At 39.8% G+C, this 24,813-nt stretch overlaps 2 protein-coding genes across 11 annotated transcripts in view; one reads left to right on the top strand and one right to left on the bottom strand.

Moving 5' to 3' along the window:
- SPATA6L (spermatogenesis associated 6 like) overlaps positions 1–24,813 on the bottom strand; it is a 102,804-nt gene that overhangs the window by 37,806 nt on the left and 40,185 nt on the right. The window contains exons 1-6 of one of the 10 annotated variants that reach the window (XM_049711317.1): positions 24,236–24,787; positions 23,399–23,453; positions 14,605–14,649; positions 10,293–10,430; positions 5,876–5,924; positions 1,528–1,569 (exon numbers count right to left, since the gene is read on the bottom strand). In XM_049711317.1, coding sequence (XP_049567274.1) covers positions 1,528–1,569; positions 5,876–5,924; positions 10,293–10,430; positions 14,605–14,643 — 268 coding nt within the window. In that variant the 5' untranslated portion in view covers positions 14,644–14,649; positions 23,399–23,453; positions 24,236–24,787. Of the gene's footprint in view, positions 1–1,527; positions 1,570–5,875; positions 5,925–10,291; positions 10,431–10,545; positions 10,696–14,604; positions 14,650–23,398; positions 23,454–24,235; positions 24,788–24,813 lie in introns of those variants that run through there. The other 9 variants (XM_049711318.1, XM_049711319.1, XM_033404376.2 and 6 more) reach the window with 9 other exon arrangements.
- PLPP6 (phospholipid phosphatase 6) lies at positions 10,758–14,321 on the top strand. Its single transcript, XM_004279102.4, has one exon. It carries the CDS (start codon positions 10,758–10,760, stop codon positions 11,628–11,630), a length of 873 nt encoding a protein of 290 aa, XP_004279150.1. The 3' UTR covers positions 11,631–14,321.

The raw sequence follows: 24,813 nt of genomic DNA, 5'->3' as shown, positions 1-24,813 counted from the left end.
ATAAATATTTTAGGCTTTTCAAGCCATATAGTCACAACTACTGAACTCTCATTCCAGCACAAAAGCAGCCATAAACAATACTTCTATGAATGAGCATGGATAAAACATCACAGACAATGAAATTTGAATTTCATATAATTTTCATGTATCAATAAATATTCTCCTTTAAAAAAATTTCTTTCCAACCATTTAAAAATGTAAAACCCAAAGACAGTTTGGCAGTTCCTTAAAAAGTTAAACATGAAAAAAAAAAAAAAAGTTAAACATGGAGGGCTTCCCTGGTGGCACAGTGGTTGAGAGTCCGTCTGCTGATGCAGGGGACACAGGTTCGTGCCCCGGTCCGGGAAGATCCCACATGCTGCGGAGCGGCTGGGCCCGTGAGCCATGGCCGCTGGGCCTGCGCGTCCGGAGCCTGTGCTCCGCAACGGGAGAGGCCACAACAGTGAGAGGCCCGTGTACCGCAAAAAAAAAAAAAAAAGTTAAACATGGAGTTACTATGTGACCCAGCGATTCCACTCCTAGGTATATACCCAAATACATACCCAAGAGAACAGAAAACACATATTCACACAACTTGTACATGAATGTTCACAGAAGTGTTACTCATGATATCCAGAAGGGGAAACAACTCTAATGTCTATCAACTGATGAATGGATAAACAAAATTCGGCATATTCATATAAAAGAACATTATTTAGTCATAAAAAGGAAGGAAATACTGATATATGCTTCAACAAGGATGAACTTTGAAAACATTTTGCTAAGTGAAAGAAGCCAGACATAAAAGGGCACAAATTGTGATTCCATTTACATGAAATGTCCAGAATGATCAAATCAATTAGAGATAGTAAGTAGATTAGTGGTGGCCAGGGGTTGGAAGGAGGAGGGAATGAGGAGTGACTGCTAATGAGTACAGGGTTTCTTTTGAGGGTAATAAAAATTCTAAAATCAGATAGGGTGATGGTCACACAATCTTGTGAACATACTAAAAACAATTGAATTGTACACTTGAAAATGGTGAATTTTATAGTATATGAAGTAAATCTTAATTCTTAAAAATGTAGAAGCCATTCTTAACTCACAGGCCATACAAAAACAGACTGCAGGTTGGATTTGGCCTGGGGGCTGTCGTTTGCCAACCCTGTTCTAGCATCAACAGAGAAGATGGCTTTGGGTTTCACACACACACAAACACACACTCGCACTCACTCACTCTACAAATTACGACACAGCCAAAAGCAAACACTTGAAAGAAGCTGAGCCAGGACTGAAAAAATTATTTGATGATTATTAGATAAAATTATGAAAAAATGGAAAGTCAAAGAACCTGTTTAAGCTATGCTTACTGCTTTTTCAAACCCATAAAGTTACTCTTCTGAAAGTGGGCAAAATTCAACAGACTGGTGGGGGTAAAAAGCATGTGTTATATAAAGCACAGCTTTTAAATGCCAGTCCCCATTTTGTCATGCCAAAATCCTTTTAAAATTAAATTAAACTAATTTAGAAATTCATTTATTGGCACATTACCTGGAGGCACTAGCTGTATTAACTCAAACCTGGTTAGAAAGGCTAAAAAGGAAAAATGAGATATTAATACTTTAGAATACTGTCAGAGTTTTTCATTAATTACTAAGTTTAAAACTGACATAACACCCCATTTACATTACTACTACTGATAGTAAGTGGCATACCAACAATGATTCAGGTATTTCTAGACCCAGTAAATTGGGGGCATGGGGTGAGAATAACTGAGTTATAAACATAGCATTTAAAACAAACAAACAAACAAAAAACACAGCATTTTGTCTCCTGAAAAATATTGACAAAATATGATACTTTCTCTCTTAAAGATGTATTCATAAATCACGGAAATAACAATACACTACTGTTCATTTAAAAAATTCAAAATACAACTGTTATCCATCAACCTATAAAAGCTTATCTTGCTTAAAACAGTATGCTATATGACTATATAAATTAGACGTAAAACATTTTTTTATATTTCCTGAGTTCAAAATATATTTAGAAATAGTGAGCCCAAAGAAGATATACAGATTGCCAACAAACACATGAAAGAATGCTCAACATCACTAATCATTAGAGAAATGCAAATCAAAACTACAATGAGGTATCACCTCACACCAGTCAGAATGGCCATCATCAAAAAATCTACAAACAAACAAACAAACAAACAAAAAAATCTACAGGGCTTCCCTGGTGGCGCAGTGGTTGAGAGTCCGCCCGCCGATGCAGGGGACACGGGTTTGTGCCCCGGTCTGGGAGGATCCCACATGCCGTGGAGCGGCTGGGCCCGTGAGCCATGGCCGCTGAGCCTGCGCGTCCGGAGCCTGTGCTCCGCAACGGGAGAGGCCACAACAGTGAGAGGCCTGCGTACCGGTTAAAAAAAAAAAAAAAAATCTACAAACAGTAAATGCCGGATAGGGTGTAGAGAAAAGGGAACCCTCTTGCACTGTTGGTGGGAATGTAAATTGATACAGCCACTATGGAGAACAGTATGGAGGTTCCTTAAAAAACTAAAAATAGAACTACCACATGACCCAGCAATCCCACTACTGGGCATATACCCTGGGAAAACCATAATTCAACAAGAGTCATGTACCACAATGTTCACTGCAGCTCTATTTACAATAGCCAGGACATGGAAGCAACCTAAGTGTCCATCGACAGATGAATGGATAAAGAAGATGTGGCACATATATACAATGGAATATTACTCAGCCATAAAAAGAAATGAAATTGAGGTATTTGTAGTGAGGTGAATGGACCTAGAGTCTGCCATACAGAGTGAAGTAAGTCAGAAAAACAAATACCTCATGCTAACACATATATATGGAATCTAAAAAAAATAAAAATAAAAATGTTCTGAAGAACCTAGAGGCAGGACAGGAATAAAGATGCAGACGTAGAGAATGGACTTGAGGACATGGGGAGGGGGAAGGGTAAGCTGAGACGAAGTGAGAGAGTGGCATGGACTTATATATACTACCAAATGTAAAATAGATAGCTAGTGGGAAGCAGCCACATAGCACAGGGAGAGAAGCTCGGTGCTTTATGACCACCTAGAGGGGTGGGATAGGGAGGGTGGGAGGGAGACACAAGAGGGAGGGGATATGGGGATATATTTATAGGTATAGCTGATTCATTTTGTTATAAAGCAGAAACTAACACACCATTGTAAAGCAATTATACTCCAATAAAGATGTTAAAAAAAAAATAGTGAGGGCTTCCCTGGTGGCGCAGTGGTTGAGAGTCCGCCTGCAGATGCAGGGGACACGGCTTTGTGCCCTGGTCCGGGAGGATCCCACGTGCTGCAGAGCGGCTGGGCCCGTGAGCCATGGCCGCTGAGCTTGCGCGTTCAGAGCCTGTGCTCCACAATGGGAGAGGTCACAACAGTGAGAGGCCCGCGTACCGCAAAAAAAAAGAAAAATAATAGCGAGCCCATGTTCAATGTCTATAAGGCCAAGAATAAAATTTAAATATTAAAAGTAATTTAAAATACAAATGGTATAACAAAAAATCAGTAAAGATAATTTCCACAACATATTAGAAAAACATTTTAATATTGATAATAATGGTGATTATAGTTAATACTGTAGTTGAAAGTTACTAAGAGAGTAAATTTTAAATGTTCTCACCACAAAAAAGAAACGGTAATTATGTAACGTGCTAGAGGTGTAAGCTAACACTACTGTAATAATCATTTTGCAAAATATCTGAGTATCAAATCAACATGCTGTTACCTTAAACTTACACAATGTTGTATGTCAATTATATCCTCAAATAAAGCTGAAAAAAATATACACAATAAAAAATATATATAAAAAAATAAAAAAATTCTCCCTTTGTAGATTTATGAAAAACATTAATACATGAGGACAGAATTTTAAATGCCAAGAAACTTAAAAGCCAAGACACCCCATAATTTTGGGTTTTCCAAACAGGAAGAAGGACTATATCTTTTCCAACCATCACCCCAATGGTAATGTAAAGCGCTTAAGCTATCTCAGTCTCTAAATTCCTTACACTCAATTAATTCTCACCACGTGTCATGTCATGAATTGGAAGACTTAATATTGTTTAGATGGCAATATTCTCCAAACTGATCTACAGGTTCAATGCAATCTATCATTGCCTATCAACATCCTAGCTGGCTTCTTTGCAGAAACAGACAAGCTGATCCTAAAATTCGTATGGCAAACTAAGGGAACCCAAATACAAAAACAGGCTTGAAAAAGAAGAACTAAGTTGGAGGACTCACACTTCCTGATTTTAAAACTTTCTATAAAGCTACAATAATCAAAATAGTGTGGCACTGTAATAATGATAGATTTATGAATCAATGGAATAGAATTGAGACCCCCCCACCCACCCCCAAAAAAACACCTCACATTTACAGTCAATTGATTTTCAACAAGAGTGCCATGACCATTCAATGGGGGAAAACTACTCTTAGTAACAATGGTGCTGAGACAACTGGATATCCAGATGCAAAAGAATGAAATTGGACCCTTAGCTCATGCCATTTACAAAAATCAACTCAATATGTATTATAGACTTAAATGTAAGAGCTAAAATGATAAAACTCTTAGAAGAAAATATAGACATAAATCTCTGACTTGAATTACACAATGGTTTCTTAGTTATGACATCAAAGGCAGAAGTAACAAAAGAAAAATAGATAAAATATAATTCATCAAAATTAAAAACGTTTGTGTTTCAGAGAACACCATTAAGAAAGCAAAAAGATAGTCCAAAGAATGGGAGAAAGTATTTGTCAATCATACATCTGATATGAAAGTTATATCTATAATATATAAAGAACTTACAACTCAATAATAAAAACCCAATTATAATATAGGGAGAGGATCCAAACAGACACTTCTCCAAATAAGATATACAAATGGCCAATAAGCACATGAAAAAATGCTCAACATCATTAGCTATCAGGGAAATGCAAATCAAACCCACGAGGTACCACTTCATATCCACAAGGATGGCTACCAATCAAAAGGATAAATAATAACAAGTGTTGGCCAGGATGTGGAGAAATCAAATCTCATATATTGCTGGAGGAATGTAAAATGATACAACTCCTTTGGTATAATCTGGAAATTCCTCAAAAAATTAAACTGAGTTACCATATGACCCAGCAAGTCCACTCCTAGGTATACACCCAACAGAAATAAAAACATGTTTACAAAAAAAACTTGTACACAAATATTTATAGCAGCATTATTCATCATAGCACCAAAGCAAAAATAATCCAGATGTCCATCATCTGATGAATGGATAAACAAAATGTGGTTTATCCATAAAATGGGACATTATTTGGACATAAAAAGAAGTGAAATCTTGACACATTCTATAGCAAGGAAGAATTTTGAAAACATTATGCTAAATGAAAGAATCCAGTTATAAATGACCACATATTATATAATTCCATATATATGAAATATCCAGAATACGCAAATCTATAGAGGCAGAAAGATTAGTCAGTAGTTTCCTAGGGCTGGAAGGGATGAGGAAGAATGGGTATAGAGTTTCTTTCCGTGGTGATGAAAATGTTCTAAAATTGATTATGGTGATGGTTAAACAACTCTGTTAAGATACAAAAACCATTTAATTGTAATAAAACAAACAGAATCATACCATCCAGTAAATGCCATACATATCTAGAAAAGGGTTTGTAATTGAATCAATGACATGATTGAAATTTTACACAGGCTATCTTGAACATAAATATGGGGTAAATGTGGAAGTATCACAACTTAGAAAATAGAATTTTATATCTGTGAATTACATATACACAATAGTCTCTCTCTCTTTTGTTGGGGGTGAAGGGGGGAGTACCTACTTTCTAAAATGTCTGCTACAGCTCCAGGATCTATTGCATTTTCAAATACCTGCAGGAAAAAAAAATGGGGAAAATAAATCTTCAAAGTTTTATTAATATATACTTATAGAAAATCTAGATCATATTCTTCCAAATAATTAACACATGTCAAATCTAGCCATATAATATTTTAGGATGCAACAGGAGTAACTTTAACAGGTATGTGGTTAAAAGTTCAACAAATGACTATAGAATAAATGAATGAGAAGTAACACAACACCAAGTACAAGGAAAATTTAAGTTAGCTGAATCTACCACATGTTCAAAACGTCATCTACTTGACCTAGCCCCACAGTTTGTTGCTAAAAGCACATCTGGCATCTACCTGAAAGAGTCTTGTTTGAGTACCTAGAAAAACATCCTGAATACAACAGATACTTATTACATGTTAACTGAATAAATGACTTCTCTTCCCAAGCCATTGGTCGTGCTAAAAAGGAACATAAATAAAAATTCTATGTGCAACACAAAAGAAAAGCTAAGTACTCATAGCTAGACTCCCACAGAATCCAAAAATAACAAGAGAGAGAGCCTCATAAGTTTTAGGTGTATCATGAAGCACAAGAAAAACACTGTGATACCTGTCTACCCACAGCCAAATATGTTTATTTTGTCCTTGAGATAAAAGGGCCTAGGGGACTGAGGTAAAGGCATAACATGACCCTCTCCCTGAACTCTAGAACCCTGTAAGAAACACAAGTTTTCAGCAGAGTTTGTTTTCAGGCATTAAATTTCTGATTTAAACAGTGTTTAACCTTAGCATGATTAAAATCTGCTCTTGATCCAAAACCAGGTCTGCTTTAACCACAAAAGTGGAGGCTGTCCCCTGTAATCCATTTCTGTCTTACTGACTTGGATTTAACAAGCAAATGTGAGTGAGCTGGGGATTTTCCCAAAATTATTCCAGTAATATTAGCTCATCCCTTCTCTTCATCCATGTCTAAGAATTTTCTCAAGGATGATCGTGGGGAATAAATGATCAACATGAACTGCTCAAACACAATGGCTCATACACTCTTTATGAGTAATTTCTTGTTTATCTGAATGCTTTAGAACATTGAATTCTGAATTATACAGAAGGTCCAAGGAGGAGAAAGTGTTTTCGCTACTCCCTGCAAGTATTTGCAGCTAGAGAATGGAAAAGATACAAGAAAGCTAGAGCCAACTGGTAGAAAGCTTGAATATGAACTCAAACAGCTCACACAAGAAGGCAACTTTTCAAAATTTAAAATAAAGCATTTATTTAATTGCACTTTATAAAATGAAAAATGGTCTGTGATATCTAGTAATCTCAAATACACAGCTTTGTGACATCTAGAGTGTGACTCTGACACTCATTCTCCTCTTCTGCAAGTCAGGGAGCTGGGACTAGGTGACCTCCAAGGTCATTTACAGATTGATTTACAGCTTCTACAATTTTACATCCTTGGGCTTCTTATAAAAAGATTTTTAAAGTCTTCTAGAAAAGCAAATTTACAATTGATAAAACTAATAAGGAAATTCTTGGGGGAAAAAAATAGACTGGATTTTCACCACCCACTTTTTAACCATGACCAACATTGAAATGGTTAGAACTAGGTTCCTTTGGATTCGGACTGTATGTTCCAAGGTAATATCCATTTATTCCTCTCTTATCCAACCAGTTTGGAAGACTATTTAAATTAACAGGCTGGCTCAGAAAGAGAAAAACAAATACCGTATGCTAATGCATATATATGGGATCTAAAAAAAAAATAAAAATGGTTCTGATGAATCTAGGGGCAGGAGAGGAATAAAGATGCAGATGTAGAGAATGGACTTGAGGACACGGGGAGGGGGAAGGGTAAGCTGGGACGAAGTGAGAGAGTAGCATGGACATATGTACACTACCAAATGTAAAATAGATAGTTAGTGGGAAGCAGCCACATAGTACAGGGAGATCAGCTCGGTACTTTGTGACCACCTAGAGGGGTGGGATAGGGAGGGTGGGAGGGAGACGCAAGAGGGAGGGGATATGGGGATATATGTATACATATAGCTGATTCACTTTGTTATATAGCAGAAACTAACACAACATTGTAAAACAATTATATTCCAATAAAGATGTTAAAAAAAAAAAAAAGAAAAGAAACCAAATAGCAATGGAGGTTGGATTAAAATGTATGTTGGAAAGGGATCAAAGCCTTTGGAAATGATGCCATAAATGTGTATTTAATGATACACAAAGGAAGTAATGATCAATATTAAGTAATAAGGCACATTATAACTGAATTAACAGATGAGAATTTTTTGGTGTTGTTGCCCTATTGTATGTGTGTTTCTATGTTTTAAGAATTGTGTGGCTATAGTTTGTTCTCACCCCACTCCTTACATAATACTTATATTTTATCACATCTATAAAGTGCATTAATTGAGGTAAAAATAAAACAAGGGAAACATAAAAAAAAAAGGGTACTGATGAACCTAGTGGCAGGACAGGAATAAAGACACAGACATAGAGAATGGACTTAAGGACATGGTGGGGGCTGGGGAAGGGGAAGCTGGGACGAAGTGAGAGAGTGGCATGGACATATATACACTACCAAATGTAAAATAGATAGCTAGTGGGAAGCACCTGCAAAGCACAGGGAGATCAAGTGCTTTGTGACCACCTAGAGGGGTGGGATAGGGACGGTGGGTGGGAGGCTCAGGAGGGAGGGGGTATGGGGATATATGTATACATATAGCTGATTCACTTTGTTATATAGCAGAAACTAACACAACATTGTAAAACAATTATATTCCAATAAAGATGTTAAAAAAAAAAAAGAAAAGAAACCAAAGGCAGCAATGGAGGTTGGATTAAAATGTATGTTGGAAAGGGATCAAAGCCTTTGGAAATGATGCCATAAATGTGTATTTAATGATACACAAAGGAAGTAATGATCAATATTAAGTAATAAGACACATTATAACTGAATTAACAGATGAGAATTTTTTGGTGTTGTTGCCCTATTGTATGTGTGTTTCTATGCTTTAAGAATTGTGTGGCTATAGTTTGTTCTCTCCCCACTCCTTACATAATACTTATATGTTATCACATCTATAAAGTGCATTAATTGAGGTAAAAATAAAACAAGGGAAACATAAAAAAAAAAGGTACTGATGAACCTAGTGGCAGGACAGGAATAAAGACACAGACATAGAGAATGGACTTAAGGACACGGTGGGGGCTGGGGAAGGGGAAGCTGGGACGAAGTGAGAGTGGCATGGACATATATACACTACCAAATGTAAAATAGATAGCTAGTGGGAAGCACCTGCAAAGCACAGGGAGATCAAGTGCTTTGTGACCACCTAGAGGGGTGGGATAGGGAGGGTGGGAGGGAGGCTCAGGAGGGAGGGCGTCTGGGGATATATGTATACATATAGCTGATTCACTTTGTTATACAGCAGAAACTAACACAATGCTATAAAGCAATTATACTCCAATAAAGATGTAAAAAATTAATTAATGGGCTGTGATTTATAAAAATATTACACATAGCCCTAGCCCTTTCAGAAATCAATCCTCATCTCCTCTGCTACTCTGTTTGAAATAGACAGGTCATTTTCAGGGCACCACCATTCAGACCTTTAAAAGTGACAGGCCCTACCCTGAAGCCTTCCAATTCTCATCCTCTCCCCAATAGAACCACCTCAGTGATATTTTTTGGGACAAAAATCATAGGTTTATCATGGTTAAAACTGATCCAATCTCTAAATTCCAAAACAAAAACTTCAAGAGATTGTCAGTGATTGGATAGTAATGAAATTAATGTTCCATTAAATATGAAAGTGGGAAGAGGGTTGGTAATGTTTTGGCTACTTATATTATGATCACATTCACTGGAATGGAATCTAGCTTTTATCACTGCAGCTAAATAAACCAGATATGACCTAAGGAAACTCAGTAAATCTAAAAAGCCTTCTTGTTTTGTTACAGGATTTCAGATACAGGATTTAACTAATTTGGTTAGTCTGGGGTATTTTTCTGAGTCTAAAAAAGTTTGTTTCTAAGGTCTGCTAGTTTATTGATAATCTCTGTCAGAATGTACACAGCTGCCTCTAACACTTCCAAGAACATTCAGAAAATGCTCTCTGTTCCAGTTAGAAAATGCCATGGGAGTTCCAAAAATAGAAAACATCTACCAGGGTACTTAGCACTAATTTGACAGAACTTGGCTCAGATCTGGGATGCAAAAGCAAGTCCTCCAACTATGATTCTGCACTGTGCTGAAGTGCCTTCATGTAATTTCTTTTTTAAAGAAAATTTACAAAATAACTTTATAAAAGCTGTGTTCTTTATAAGAACCACTAAATGATCCTCAGACAACAGAATTTGAATTTCTCTATTTAGCAATGAGAAAGTCAAGATCACCTTTTCAAACCTCATGCTCCGCTGAATCATAATAGGGAACACGGAAGGAAAGCAGTGTGTCTCCAGGTACTGATTCAGGAGGTAAACCCCAAGGAACACATCTTGCTTGCCAGGAAGGCACACCCCTGGGCAAGAAATCTTAAAAACAAAGAAAAAAATAGAGAACAGGGTTTGCGTTTTGCTTTGTAAAGGGTCTATTTCCCCTAACCTCCCACAAACAATATCAAATTTCCCCCACCACCGTAACCCTCACCTCTCTCCCATAGCACTACCCTCCCCTCTCCTCTCCTCGCTCAAACTGGAAATTCAATTTCCTCCCAAGTCTCCGCCAGGTGTCACAATCGTCCTCTCGCTGGCTCCTCTCCCCGCCCCTCCAGGATGGCAGTGCGGAAGCGGAAGAGGCTGCAGGGCCGGGAAGCTTCTTCTTAGGCTGGCCGGGTCCTGCGGTCCGGGCCGCCCGCCGCGATGCCGAGCCCCCGGAGGAACGCCGAGGGACGCCCGCTGGCCGCCTGCGCCCCGAGCAGCAGCGGCAGCCCGGCCCATGGCGGCGGCGGCGGCAGGTTCGAGTTCCAGTCCCTGCTCAGCAGCCGCGCGCCGGGCACCGACCCCACCTGCGCCCGACTCCGCGCGTCCGAGAGCCCAGTGCACCGCCGCGGCTCGTTCCCCCTGGCCGGGGCGGGCTCCTCGCCGGCGCTCCCGTCCCCGCTGCCCGAGGAGGACCGCATGGACCTGAACCCGTCCTTCCTGGGCATCGCCCTGCGCTCCCTGCTGGCCATCGACCTGTGGCTGTCTAAGAAGCTGGGGGTGTGTGCGGGGGAGAGCTCATCCTGGGGCAGCGTGCGGCCCCTTATGAAATTGCTGGAGATCTCGGGACACGGCATCCCCTGGCTGCTGGGCACCCTCTACTGCCTGTCCAGGAGCGACAGCTGGGCCGGGCGAGAGGTGCTGATGAACCTGCTCTTCTCCCTGCTGTTGGACCTGCTGCTGGTGGCCCTGATCAAGGGGCTGGTCCGCAGGCGCCGCCCGGCCCACAACCAGATGGACATGTTTTTCACCCTTTCGGTGGACAAGTACTCCTTCCCTTCCGGCCATGCCACCAGGGCCGCCCTGGTCTCACGGTTCATCCTGAACCACCTAGTGCTGGCCATTCCACTGAGGGTGCTCGTGGTACTGTGGGCCTTCATCTTGGGCCTCTCCAGGGTCATGCTGGGGCGGCACAATGTCACCGACGTGGCTTTTGGCTTTTTTCTGGGCTACATGCAGTACAGCATCGTGGACTATTGCTGGCTTTCACCGCACAATGCTCCAGTCCTCTTTGTACTGTGGAACCAACCATGACACCATCTCATTTGTTATGGCACCAGATCTGAAAGTTTCTACACGTGACGATGCTGACATAAACCAGCAGCCATCCTGCTTGCCCCCCTAAGGATTTCAGGCTTCCTTTTGGGATTTCAGGTGTCCTACAATCTTGACGGGTTGCTAGGCTAGAGCACAGTGCTGACCATTACTGATGACAGCCATATTATAGAAAGCAACCCCCCCCCATTATATACCTATTCAACAACTTTTTATATCTCCAGGACAACTGCAAAGAAACCAAGTTGAGGTGATTATAATGCTGCTTTTTAAAAGTTGACATCAGAAAATTTTGTTTTGTGTAATCCTGTAAGTCAACATATCACTTGTAAACTGAACTTTGAAAAAACAAATCACCTTCATTCTGTAAATATACAGGCAGATGAGCCACATACTAATCCTAGTTCTTTTCCTGAGGTAGATTTTAAACAGTACTTTAAGAGTCTAAGACATAGGTTATTCTAATTTATCCTCTGAAGATCTGTTACCACAGTTGGGAAGATTTATTCTTAATCCTAATTTTCTTGGTATGCTTTCTTAGTTTTGTCTCTTATATCTTTGCGCATCAGGTAGTGAGAAGAGAGATTATAGTACATATCTTTCTCTCCTTTTCCTCTACCTCCTCAAAAGATCTTTAAAAAGATATTTATTTCCCACTAATTGTTTTTCTGCATTCAGAGAACAAACCAAGAACTTACCTGAAGAAGAAACACTTAAAGGCGGGCATATGGACAGTGCCCATAGAAAAGGAAAGATGGGACTGTGGCCTCATGCTTAATTCTGTTGACAGCAATAGCATGGCATGACAGAGGACAGAAAAGCGAAGCTGCTGAGGAGATCAAAGGAACTGAGAGTCTGGGGGTAGGCTCACTACATACTTTGTCAGTGGACCAACATGGAAGAAGATGGGCCCTGCTGCCTACCATCTCTACTGAATAAAGAATAATGCTTCTTTAATGAGGTAATAAAATGGAAAAATAACTTGATTCTTTGCAATGCAACAGCATAAGCTTTCAAATATATACCACAAGGATGACCCTGTATATTATATTTTTCATATGGAATTCCATTTCCCTGTATACAGCACACTTTAGGTAACAGTATTTAACTTGAAATTCATCAAGTGGAGCCTACTGCTATACCAGGCACAAAGTATAACTCCTAAATTTCCACTTATATTGACCCTCACAATTAAAGCAGTTTATCGATGGTGCCTCCCCGAATCACAAGACCAAAAACCTCCAAATGCAGGGTGGACTCTGCTCATTATTCTTTGATCAGGAAAGATGGAAGAGGGTGTGTGCTTTAAATGCTGCTCTGCCTGAAAATATGAACCTTTAAATTACCTATGGAACTGGTGTCTTTAGATAATCTTAACAACCAATTATTTTGACATTTATAAATAGAAAGGATTATGGCATTTGATCTGTCATATAGAGATGTACATAAGAATCCAGAGAATGGCTGTGACAGGTAGGCTCTGATTGGGTGGAAGTGTGAATTTTCTGAGCGTGAGAGGAACACTGAAAAAGGAATAGCTACTTTTCAAAATGAAGCAAAATTATTTGCATTTCCACAACATCCTGAACACAGACTACATCTTCACTTCCTGAATCAGCCAAACTATGACACTCTAAGTGGTTTCCTTTATTGTTTAGACTTAAAGAGATCCTTTATTTTAATTGCAGCAATATTCAGGCCAGATATTTGGAAGCAGTTTTTCCTCTTGCAGCATCTACAAGTCTGAATACTGGGAGATCAAAATTAGGCTCACCTCCTTTCTGGTTATTTTTCTGGAATTCCCTATCTTGGTTGCTGGGGCCTGAGTTTGCTGGCTTTTAAAGCACAGATCAATTCACCTGATTTTTTTGAAGCATCGTAAGTACTGTAGAGTAAAAAAAACTGATTCCACTGTTAATTAACTGTACACTGAAGAATACCATTTAAAAATCAAAATAAAATTAACCAGTAATGTTGAATGAAGTGAGATGAAAACTTGTTTAATTTTTGCCTTAATGAGTAGGAAGACAGATTTATCACTCAACGTCTCAAGAATTCCTTCATCTTACTGCACAATTGTGAGAGGTCACAGTTGATATAGCACAAATGATATAGTCTGGTACTATTTGCTGTCAGCAAAATCGGTCAAATCCAGGAGATTTCCATCTTTGTTTCAGAGCTGCACTTAGGATGAAATCACAGCATCTGTCACTTGTATGGAGGCTAACCAGATTTTCCACAGCCGTAAACTGTTGGTGTTCTGCTTATAAACCTGGCCAGTAGAGAAGCTCCTTATAGCTTTCAGGCAAAGCTGCCTGACAGTCTGTCACCAACTACACATGGAAGGGTTGGAAAATGGAAGCTGAAATAAGGAATAACTGACCCCAAACAGGAACAATGGAGTCACTCTGCCACAGCACCTCACATAAGCAGGATTCAGTGGATAATTATTAAACAGCTGTTGATTGATCCCTTTTGGAATTAGCAAGCCAGAGCCATCTGTAGGGGAAGTATCTTAGAAAATACTTGATTGGTTTATAGAGGTGGCAAATTATCAGGGAAGTGACCTGGCTTTCTAAAATTAAAATCTTCCCTGGTTATTTAAAGGGGCTTTTTAATCTTCACAAATCTGTATCCCGGAAAAGAAAATAAAATCCTTCTTGGACTTAATGCAAGGTTATTTTAAAAGAACAGAAAAATTCCAGATAAAGCCAAGAAACAGGCTTGGGGGCGGGACGGCGGGGGGGGGCGGGGCGGGAGGGGTGGGAAGAGGTTGAATTGAACTAAAGGTTAGAAAGTAAGAAAAGACCGATGTGGAGAATCTTAGGGACACAGGTAGGATTAATGATGTGTGTGGGGCGAGGGGTGGTGAAAACGACCCAGAACCATTTTAGAACCCTGGGGAAAGAGTCTGATTTGGGCCAAAGAGGAGAGGTTCGTCGATCTCTCTTACCGCCCGGATATGCAGTTCCACCACCACCTCCAAAGGCATAGTTCCCTACGTGGGCGAAAGGACTGGAATGAAAAGATCCTTTTGCGCTGAGCCTTGGACCGATTTTTCTTAGTTTAACTCAATCCTTGGAGTAAATGTTCCCAGTAGTTTCCCCAGCTCCCCACCCCACTGAACTCCCATCAACTCTCCCACCAACCCAGGTCCCTCCCACCGGTACGGGTCTCATACCGCGCGAGCTGGAGCCAAGGCTTCCAGAAGGCTGAAGCGTCGCGTTGCTATGGACACTCAAAACACGCAACCTTCCACCAAGGAACGCTTGCGAGGCCCCCGGCGCTGCCAGAGTGTGAGCCTCCTGTGCTCCACTTGGAACAACACTGGCTTCCAGACTGTGCACTAACGGGAGAGAATGTCCTAGTGTATATGCCCTGGTGGCCGGATCACGAGATGCTAAGAGCCCTAGCTTCCTTTCCACCAGGCTTTCCATCCACTCTCTTTAGGGCCCCAATCACTATGTTAAAATGTTTATTTTACAGTGTCAATTCTAAAAGTCGAATGTGATCATAGCTCCGTTACGATTTAAGCCCTGCCCATTTTTAGTATCTATACGACCCCCAAGCCCTGGAAATTCTGTAACAATTACAATTAAAATAGTAGTATGTCCCTAAAGGTATTCTCATGCTTATAAAAATCATGCTTATGAAATGTTACGTCCTCATGTTTGGTTCAGAAAACATGCCCACTGTCAATAAGAAATGAAACGTGTGCTAATTAAAAATACAAGGACAGGGCTTCCCTGGTGGCGCAGTGGTTGAGAGCCCGCCTGCCGATGCAGGGGATGCTGGTTCGTGCCCCGGTCCAGGAGGATCCCACATGCTGCGGAGCGGCTGGGCCCATGAGCCATGGCCCCTGAGCCTGCGCGGCAGCGGGAGAGGCCACAACAGTGAGAGGCCCACGTACCACAAAACAAAACAAAACAAAACAAGGACAATTCCTAAAGAGGTTTAAAAGTTACGTATCCTGTTTTAGTCCCAATAGAAATATTTTTCAGTCTCTTTACTGGGGTTTAGTTAACTTAAGGGAAGCAATGAATTACATTATCTCCCAATGTGTAGTTACCATAGTTGCCAAAGCCAGGGTTACACAGTAAAAACCATCAGAGGTAGCAGGCAGGGCAAGAGTTCTTAACCAATAGAAGAAATTGCATTTTTTCCCATTCACTGTATTTAACAGACAAAAATGAAGGAATAAAAGAGGGAGTGGCCGCTTCTAGCCAATCAGAAAAATCTGGGAGGGCCAATGCTTTCTCTAAACAAAACAAATTTTATTGGAATTAGTCATTTATTACTAATATTTTGCATTGGAGATTTATGCAGTTGCAGAAATGTGAGTGCAGAAAGATGTCCTGAGACAAGAATTAGGTATTAATTTTGGTAACTGGAGTGCCTTTCCCTGAAAGGGAAAAACTCAGTGTGATGAAGGAAGATGTACTATGTCCTTATCCAATCCTCGATGATCTGTCAGCATAGCAAGAGGCACACCAGTGGGTGCTTGGCTCCCTAACCAGAGCACTGACTTGTCAGCTCACAACAACTTGCTGGCACCCTTACTAATGCATTTATATACAGGGACAGGACCTGCCTTGACCCTTACAAGTACGTCATCAACACCAATGCTAAGACATCAAGGATAGTGACAACCAAAACATAAATAAGTGGTCAGACATAATGGAAGGGAGGAATCAATCTTTATTGAGAACCTACAAAATGGTAGGGATATTGCATATGCTAATTAACTTCATCCCCACAGTAACTCTTTCAGGGAGATATTATTCTTCTTATTTACAGGTGCAGAATCTGAAGCCAGACAGTCTTTTGTCCAATGCCACACATCTAAAGGGAAGGAGCCACACTTGAATCCAGGTGTGCCCTACCATGTCTCTGCCATTGCAACATAGACAACCTACTGATTCCGAGACACAGTGTCCCATTCTATGCTCTTCCTAGCCTTAACTGGACTCTCCTTGCTTAACTCTCCTTGATATAACTGGAATCTCCTTGCTTGGCTCCTAGGGCACAGCCCTTTTCTGGTTTCCCTTCAACTCTCTGGCCATTCTTCCTCCTCTCCCTGGCTAAGCAGTGTTTCTAGTTCTTTCTTTTCCTCCCTCTATATCCTTTACCTAGGGTGTCATCCAATGTAGGTATGGATTAGCAAATGTATACAGATTTACATATCCCACCCAAGCCTCTCTTATACTTTCCCAGACAAGGTAGAATCTCACTACTTTTTATTTACACACACACACACACACATATATATCCTCTTTTTAGCAACTGTGACAATAGCAGTTTTACATTTGCTCCTGCGATTGTTGATTACTATTTGTCTCTATAAACTGTAAGCTCTGCATGGCTAAGAGTTTGTGTCCTAAATACCTAGCAGAGTAGATGCTCAATAATTATCCTGAATAGATGTTAATTTCAGAGATGGTCAAGCCAGGCTATAGGGTTTAATGTAGGTACATGGGTAAGGGGAGGTCCCACCACTACAGTGCAAACTAAATATGCAAAATGAGAAAGGACCAGGCAGAAGCTACTTCTGCTAGTCGGCCGTGGGTGTATTAACTGAGTTGATAGGAAATATTTACACTCTGTTAATTTCCCCCACCCCAGTCACCTGAGGCACTCAGCTGCCAGGGAGATGCGGAAGTTGCTACATATACAATGCCTCTGGCCCATCTTGCAAAGATTGAGGCTGCCACCTCCACTGGAGGTCAAGCAAAGCCATTGGACTATCACCACTTACAGACACTGGCTTTATTACCTGTGTAGGTGGCAGAAAACAAATCTCATTAAACAACTCTTAGTCCCAGAGTATTTCTGCAGTGTAGGCTGATCAGCAGTGACAACAGCATTGCAGAAATGACACATCAGTCACGCATACTGCTCACATCCTGGCCACTGCCAAGAAAATGGCACATGTCCCACATGGGGATTTTCCAAAGAGTTAATTATAATGAGAAAAGAACAAAATATTACAGATAATTATAGCTGAGATTTTCCTTTTATCTAAAAAAATACAGGACACTAAATTGTAAACATTTATTTTCAAATAACATTGGAAGGAGTATTCATATGAGGGGAGGACAATATATTAAAAAAAAGGCATCACTAATGGCAGGGATGTGGGAAAATACATTCATACATTGTTGGTAGGAGTGTAAATACATAAAGTGTATTAATTTTCTATGGCTACTATAACAAATTACCACAAACTTAATGGCTTAAAACAAGACAAATGTATAATTTTTGATTTTGTGGATCAGAAATCCAACAGAGATCTTTAAAAGCAAAATGTGAGGGCTGCATTCCTTATCTTTTCCATTTCCTTGCTTTTCCAGCTTCTAGGGGTCTGCCTTCATTCCTTGACTCATAGCTCCCTTCCTTCATCTTCAAAGCCAGCAACATTGAACCAACTCCTTTTCATGCTACCATCTCTCTGGTTCTTTTAAGGACCTTTGTAACCATATAGAGTCCACCAGATAATCCAGGATAATTTCCCTATTTTAAGGTCAGCTGATTAGAAACCTTAATTCCATCTTCAAGTTAATTTCTCTTTGCCATGAAAGGTAGCATGTCCCCAGGTTCCAGGTACTAGGGCATGGATATCTTTGGGGGTCATTATTCTGTTTATCACATGTAGCTTCTCTGGAGAGCAATTTGTTAATATCTATCAAAATTTTTCATTTTACTCAGGAATTCCACTGCTAGGAATAGGTATATATGGGTATACTTTCACAAGTACAAAAAACATATGCTGCAGCAATATTTGTAGTTTAAAAAAATACTGGAAACCATCTAAATGTTCATTAAGTATGGTCAGATTAAATCAATTATGGTTAAGCCTCAAGATGGAATAGTATGCAGCATGGGAAAAGAATAAAGCAGAGCTCTAAGTCCCAGCAGTAAAAACTCTCTAAAATATAGAGCTAAGAAAAAAAAAGCATGGAACAAAAATGTGTAAACTGTGCTGCCATTTGGAAGAGACAGAGAATATGATATAGACATATATGCTTAGAATATTTCTGAAAGAAGAAACTAGAAACTGCTAATGGTGGATGCCTCTGGGGAAAGGACCTGGAGTAGAGACACAGAGAGAAAACTTACTTTTCATTGAATAGCCTTAGATACTTTTAAAATAGTTTTGCAAAGTATTTGCATTATTTGGTCTAAAAAGGAAAATGAATTAAAACAAGTAGAAAATATAAAATAATAGAAAGGATAAATCTGGGAGGATAGGAAGGACCAGGAACTGGCTTCTTCAGCATTGGGGCTCCATCCTGTATACCGCATACTGTGAGAATATCCACGCAAGTGTGTCTGATACTTTTGCTTCCAGTGCAGGGTGTCTTATGCTGTGACCCCTGGATGTGTCAGGGATCCTAAAGGCCCTGAGATGATAGGAAACCTTTCATGCATGTGCATATGTGCATTTTTCTGGGAAGAGAGCCTGTAGTTTTCATTGGAGTCTGGAAGGGGTAGAGTTAGTCAAATCAGGTTCTGGAACCACTGTCCTGCCCTCAGTTCCCTGCTATAGCAAAAAGAAGGGCCACCCATGTTACCTGACAATGAGCAGATAAGGAAAGAGGGGCTCTTCTCTCCATCACATTCATGCCCACTTATTAGAGCCAGCTGTCTCTCCAATGGCAGCTGGATTCAATAATAAGTGAGAAAGATCTTCAAAGTCCTGTTCTAGGCCATTATTTTATGTCTGGACTCAGACTCATTTGTTAGGCCCTACAATCTTTTGTGCCAGTGAATTATTCATTAGCAAATGTGAATAACACCAGCAAACTGAGTTTCCAAAGCGAGTTGTTCATTAGGATTTGGGAGAAATGCCTCGGTGCAGGGGAACCTCAAGTACCTGAAACAATCTGGATTATTTCAGCCCTAAAGCAATGGCAGATTACTGATTTTTTTTTTTTAAGTGTAGACCCAGCCTCAAGACTCAGGAACTAATTGTGTTTTATGTTTGGCCTTCTTCAAAGTCTTTCTCTGAAATGTTCTTTAACAGTATAGTTTCCTTAGAGTCTGATGAGAAAAGTTTACCTTTCTGACTTTTACTATAAATGTATAAAAGAGCTCAATGAGCTATTTTGGGCTCTTTCCTTGGTTCTCAAAAACTGCATAAAGATGAAGTTTATATTTTTTTTAAATCTTAATGTTAAAATCATATCCTTTGGGGGAACTCCATATTAGAGGGATCAGGGTGTCACCATATGAACCCACTGATCAATCTTAACATCACTATAGGTGACATCACATGTCTTCTTCATATGTGATTCATAGGAAGCACCTATGAAGCACTTTTGCCAAGAAAGTTGAAGTTTAACCTGAGCCACTAGAGCTGCATGATCTAGTAAGGTAGCCACATATGGCTATTTAAATTTAAATTAACTAAAACTAAATAAAATTTAAAATTCATTTCCTCACTCACACGAGTCACCTGTAAAGTGCTCAATAGCCACAATGGCTAGTGGCTACTGTACTGGATAGTGCAAGTAGAATATTTCCATCATCACAGAAACATCTATTGAACAGTGTTGTTCTAGAGCTAATTTCACTTCCTAGAGGATAGAGAAACATGTTGATGACACCACAAGACAGCAAACAGACATATCTAGAATGTGAAACATTCTATAGGACAACTAACCCAGTTAGCCTGCAACAAGTCAAACCCTGCAAATTAAAAAAAAAAAAAAAAAAAGGAAGCGGGGGGGAGAAATGTTCTAGATTAAAAGATACAAGCCCTGACAACCAAATATAATATGTGGACTTTGTTTGAACCCTGATTCAGACAAACCAACTTAAATAGAATATTTAACACTCTTAGGGAAATTTGATTATGGTTTGGGTATTAGATAACACCAAGCAATTAATTAATTAATCAAAATTAATTAATTTTGATAGGTATGATAATGTCCCTGTGTTTATGGAAGACAAATATCAACATTGTTTAGAGATGCATATTGAAGTATGTAGCAGAAATGATCTAACGCCTAAGATTTTGTTTCCAAATACTCCAGCAAATTAATAAAAGAAATAGATAAAGGAAATGTAGCAAAATCTTGATAATTGTTGATCTGGGTGATGGACATATGGAGTTTACTATAATAATATACTTTTGTGTATTTAAAAATATTTATAATAACAATTTTAAAATCTTTAACACATACTTAAATAAGAAAAGTAATCATATCCTTATGTAAACCTCATTCTGTCTTAAGATAGCCCATCAAGAGGATTCTTGGTGGCATCACTATGAATTTCTTTGACAGAAGTCCTACATACGTTTGGGACTTCCCTGGTGGCGCAGTGGTTAAGAATCCACCTGCCAATGCAGGGGACATGGGTTCAATCCCTGGTCCGGGAAGATCCCACATGCTACGGGCAACTAAGCCTATGTGCCACAACTACTGAGCCTGAGCTCTAGAGCCCGCAAGCCACAACTACTGAAGCCAGTGTGCCGTGCTCCACAACAAGAGAAGCCACCGCAATGAGAAGCCCGCCCACTGCAACGAAGAGTAGACCCTGCTCGCTGCAACGAGAAAGCCCGCACACAGCAACAAAGACCCAATGCAGCCAAAAAAAAAAAAAAAAAAGTCTTACGTACATTTAAAGAAAAAATATGGTAGATCTATTCAACTCAAATTCAGATAACAGAAGAAAATTATTGTGGTGTGTAATACTTTACAAGTAATTCAAAAAAGCAGCAGTGTATTATAATAACTGTGGTCTCTGCATGAATATCCAAAACAGGAGCTGGCAATTTGCTTATTTCTTTAAGCATACATACTTCTTGAGAATTTTCCCCAAGTATCAGGAATGCTTCCAGGGAAGGAATTAACTTGCAGTTGAACAGCTTTTAACAATCTTGAAGTCATTTGGGATCTGGACCCACACATGAAATCTATTTCACAAACTATATTAGAGGTCATGAGTCAAACTCATGTTACTCTTTGGCTTCTGCTTTGACTGACTGGCTTTTGTAGGCTCAATACTTACTTAATGATACCACACAAAACCTTCCACAAGGACTGCCCTTGGGCATTCTGGACTACGTACACAGTGCATATCCTTCCATTTTAAAGTAATTTCTCTTCAGGAAAAATTAATTTGCTCCTTTGCATTTCAGCTGGCTAGTTCTATGTCCATGGGAGTAGTAGGATAACTATGACCCAAAGCAATTTCCAAGGAATTATATTATCCGATATAAGAAAGCAGAAAAGAGTATGACTTAGTTCCAAGACTTGTAAAAAGTGTCCACTGTACTTGGGCACAGGATTCAGGCCCCAAAGTCGGCCATGGCTAAGATGAGGCTACTTCTGATGTCATTATATCCACCCTTTCTTCTCCTACCAAAATATAACTCTTCCCATTCCCGTTTTACCCTCTTCTGTCTGTGTGTAATCCTACACCTTTCCTTTTATCCTTGTTTCCATTCATTTGTCCCCTATTCATCAATTCAACACATATTATTGAGTACCTACTATGTGCTAGGTACCGTTCTGGACCATGAAGGCATAAGAGTGAACAAGAAACAATCTATGCCCTTGTGGACCTTACATTCTAGTGAAGTAAGATATAAAATAAATAGGTGAACATAGATAATAACAGTATGATAAATGCTAGGGAGGAAATATCCAGGGGGGTGAGATAGAAAGTTACACGTTAGAGGGAAGAAGAACCTAATTTAGACCCAGTGGTCAGGTCAGCCTCTTTAAGGGTATGACAGTTGATCTAAGACCTAAAAAGAAAAGCATGACCACTAACAAGACTTTTAAAGAACAAAGAGAAAAGACACCCAGGCAAAAGGAGCAACAAATGTAAAGGGCCATGAGTCAGGAAAGAAATCGATATGTTTGAGGAACTGAAAGGAGGCCAACGAGCATACTAAGAGAAAACTGGGCAGGGGGTAGAGGAAGTTAAGAAATGACACTCAGGAGTTAGGCTGGCACTAGATGGCACAGTTATGGAAGAACTTAAACAGTTATGGAAGACAATGTGATTGCCTCCCTAAGAGCCATAAGCTCTTCTTCCTTGCCAATGGAATCCCGGTTTTGTGCGGGTGGCAATGCATTTAGGTCCAGGGAATGAATCAATTTATTTAAGCCAGTTCTGGCCAATAATATATAAGGGGAAGTCACTGGAAGTTTCTGAGAAATGTTCTTCAAGTAGTAAAAAGCCACAAGTGAATAAAGCTGTTTTTGGCTCCTCTCCCTTCCTGCTTTAGCTGCTGTCATGTTTTCTCCTATGGCTTTCACTCTTAAACTCAAAAGGTTCAGGCACAGTGCTCCTCAACTTTTATTTGTAATTAGTTACTAAGGTATAACGTATAGTCACTGGAAAATACTGGAACAGCATAATACAGGAAAACTAAGAGTAGAAAGTAAAGATGCTCAGTGATTTCCTTGGCAGTCCGGTGGTTATGACTCCCCACTTCCAATACAAGGGGCATGTGTTCAATCCCTGGTCTGGGAACTAAGATCCCACATGCTGCGGGGTATGGCAATTAAAAAAAAAAAAAGAAAGTAAAGATGCTCAGAAACTTTCCTCCCCAGCCTTACCCACTAGGAGTAATCATTAATAATTCTTGTTTACTTTCCAGGAATTTTCTATCACATGTACACACACACACACAGAACTGTTTTTACACAAACTGGATTACTGTCTCTCGACAGATACGTATAGCTATATAAATATACATATAAGAAAGTAAGTTGCCTTTTTTTACTCACATTTTGGAGATATTTCTATATCAGCACAGTTATATATACTTTCTGCTTTTTGTTCCTTGCCACAAAAAAAAGAAAAAAGAAAAAAGCTGCAATAAACACCTTTGCGGATAAATCACTAGTTATTGGTGCAAAAATAACTGTTGGATAATTTCCTGGTAGTTAAATTGCCGAATCAAAGCACTTAAACCTCTGATACTGTCAGGTTACCCAACCCGAAAGATTACCCAAATGACATTCTAACAGCATCTCCTCACATCTTGCCTACACTCGGTATCGACAAACTTCAAAAGATTGAAAAAACGGCGTCTCGTTATTTTTATTTGGGTCTCTAATTATGAGTAGGGCAGCAATGCCTGATTGTTAAACGTGCACGTTTTGAAGTCATATGCCCTGGGCTGATCCTACCTCTTCCCCTTAAAATGTGTGACCTTAGGCATAATGGGGTCTATTTCTTCTTCTCAAAAAACGGGATAATGAGAGCACAAATCTTTACGATTTAAACGAGATACGTAGAAATACACTGAAGCCCTTCCTACACATCCGCTATTAGTGGTACTGTATTTTTTTTATAATTTTTGAACTTTATTTATTTTACACAGCAGGTTCTTATTAGTCATCCATTTTATACACATCAGTGTATACATGTCAATCCCAAACGCCCAATTCATCACACCACCACAGCCCCCCACCACCACTTTCCCCCCCTGGTGTCCATATGTTTGTTCTCTACATCTGTGTCTCAATTTCTGCCCTGCAAACCGGTTCATCTGTACCATTTTTCTAGGTTCCACATATACGCGTTAATATACGATATTTGTTTTTCTCTTTCTGACTTACTTCACTCTGTATGACAGTCTCTAGATCCATCCACGTCTCAACAAATGACCCAATTTCGTTTCTTTTTATGGCTGGGTAATATTCCATTGTTTATATGGTACTGTGTTTTTTAAAGTCCTGCTCCTTCCAGTACTCTATCTTTGGCATACTCTTCTTCCCAGCCAAGTTTCGCAGAATCCTCGTTGCTCGTAACTCAGAACGAGAGAAAAGTTGTCTCTGTTTTTAAAATTTCTCTCCACTTCAACTGCCGCCACCCTCACCCCCGCTTCAGAAACTGGTTTACATATCAGTAACGAGTACAGGAATGAACTGCAGTTTTTACACAATACGCAGTGGACGACAACACTTGGTCCGAACACCTCCCGGCCCCTAGGACCCACCGTTTACTGCGTAGGAAACTCCAGACAAGTATTTAATACTACATGACCCTCAGCGCCTGGAGGGTAAACTAGCAGCACTGAAAGGCTTCAGAAAAAGTAGTTTTAAACAAGAAACCATTCCAGACCCACACCCGCCTCCCAAACTCCGGGACGCACCTCCCTCGACCTACGCCCTCCTATACGGAAGTGACGTAACAA

The sequence above is a fragment of the Orcinus orca genome, chromosome 6 (assembly GCF_937001465.1).
Source record: "Orcinus orca chromosome 6, mOrcOrc1.1, whole genome shotgun sequence".
NCBI lineage: Eukaryota > Metazoa > Chordata > Mammalia > Artiodactyla > Delphinidae > Orcinus > Orcinus orca.
Note: the sequence above shows the minus strand (reverse complement) of the source record. Positions and strands in the feature narration are given on the sequence as shown.

Coding starts and splice junctions, on each gene's coding strand:
- PLPP6 (XM_004279102.4), top strand. CDS start 10,758: ATGCCGAGCCCCCGGAGGAACGCCGAGGGACGCCCGCTGGCCGCCTGC.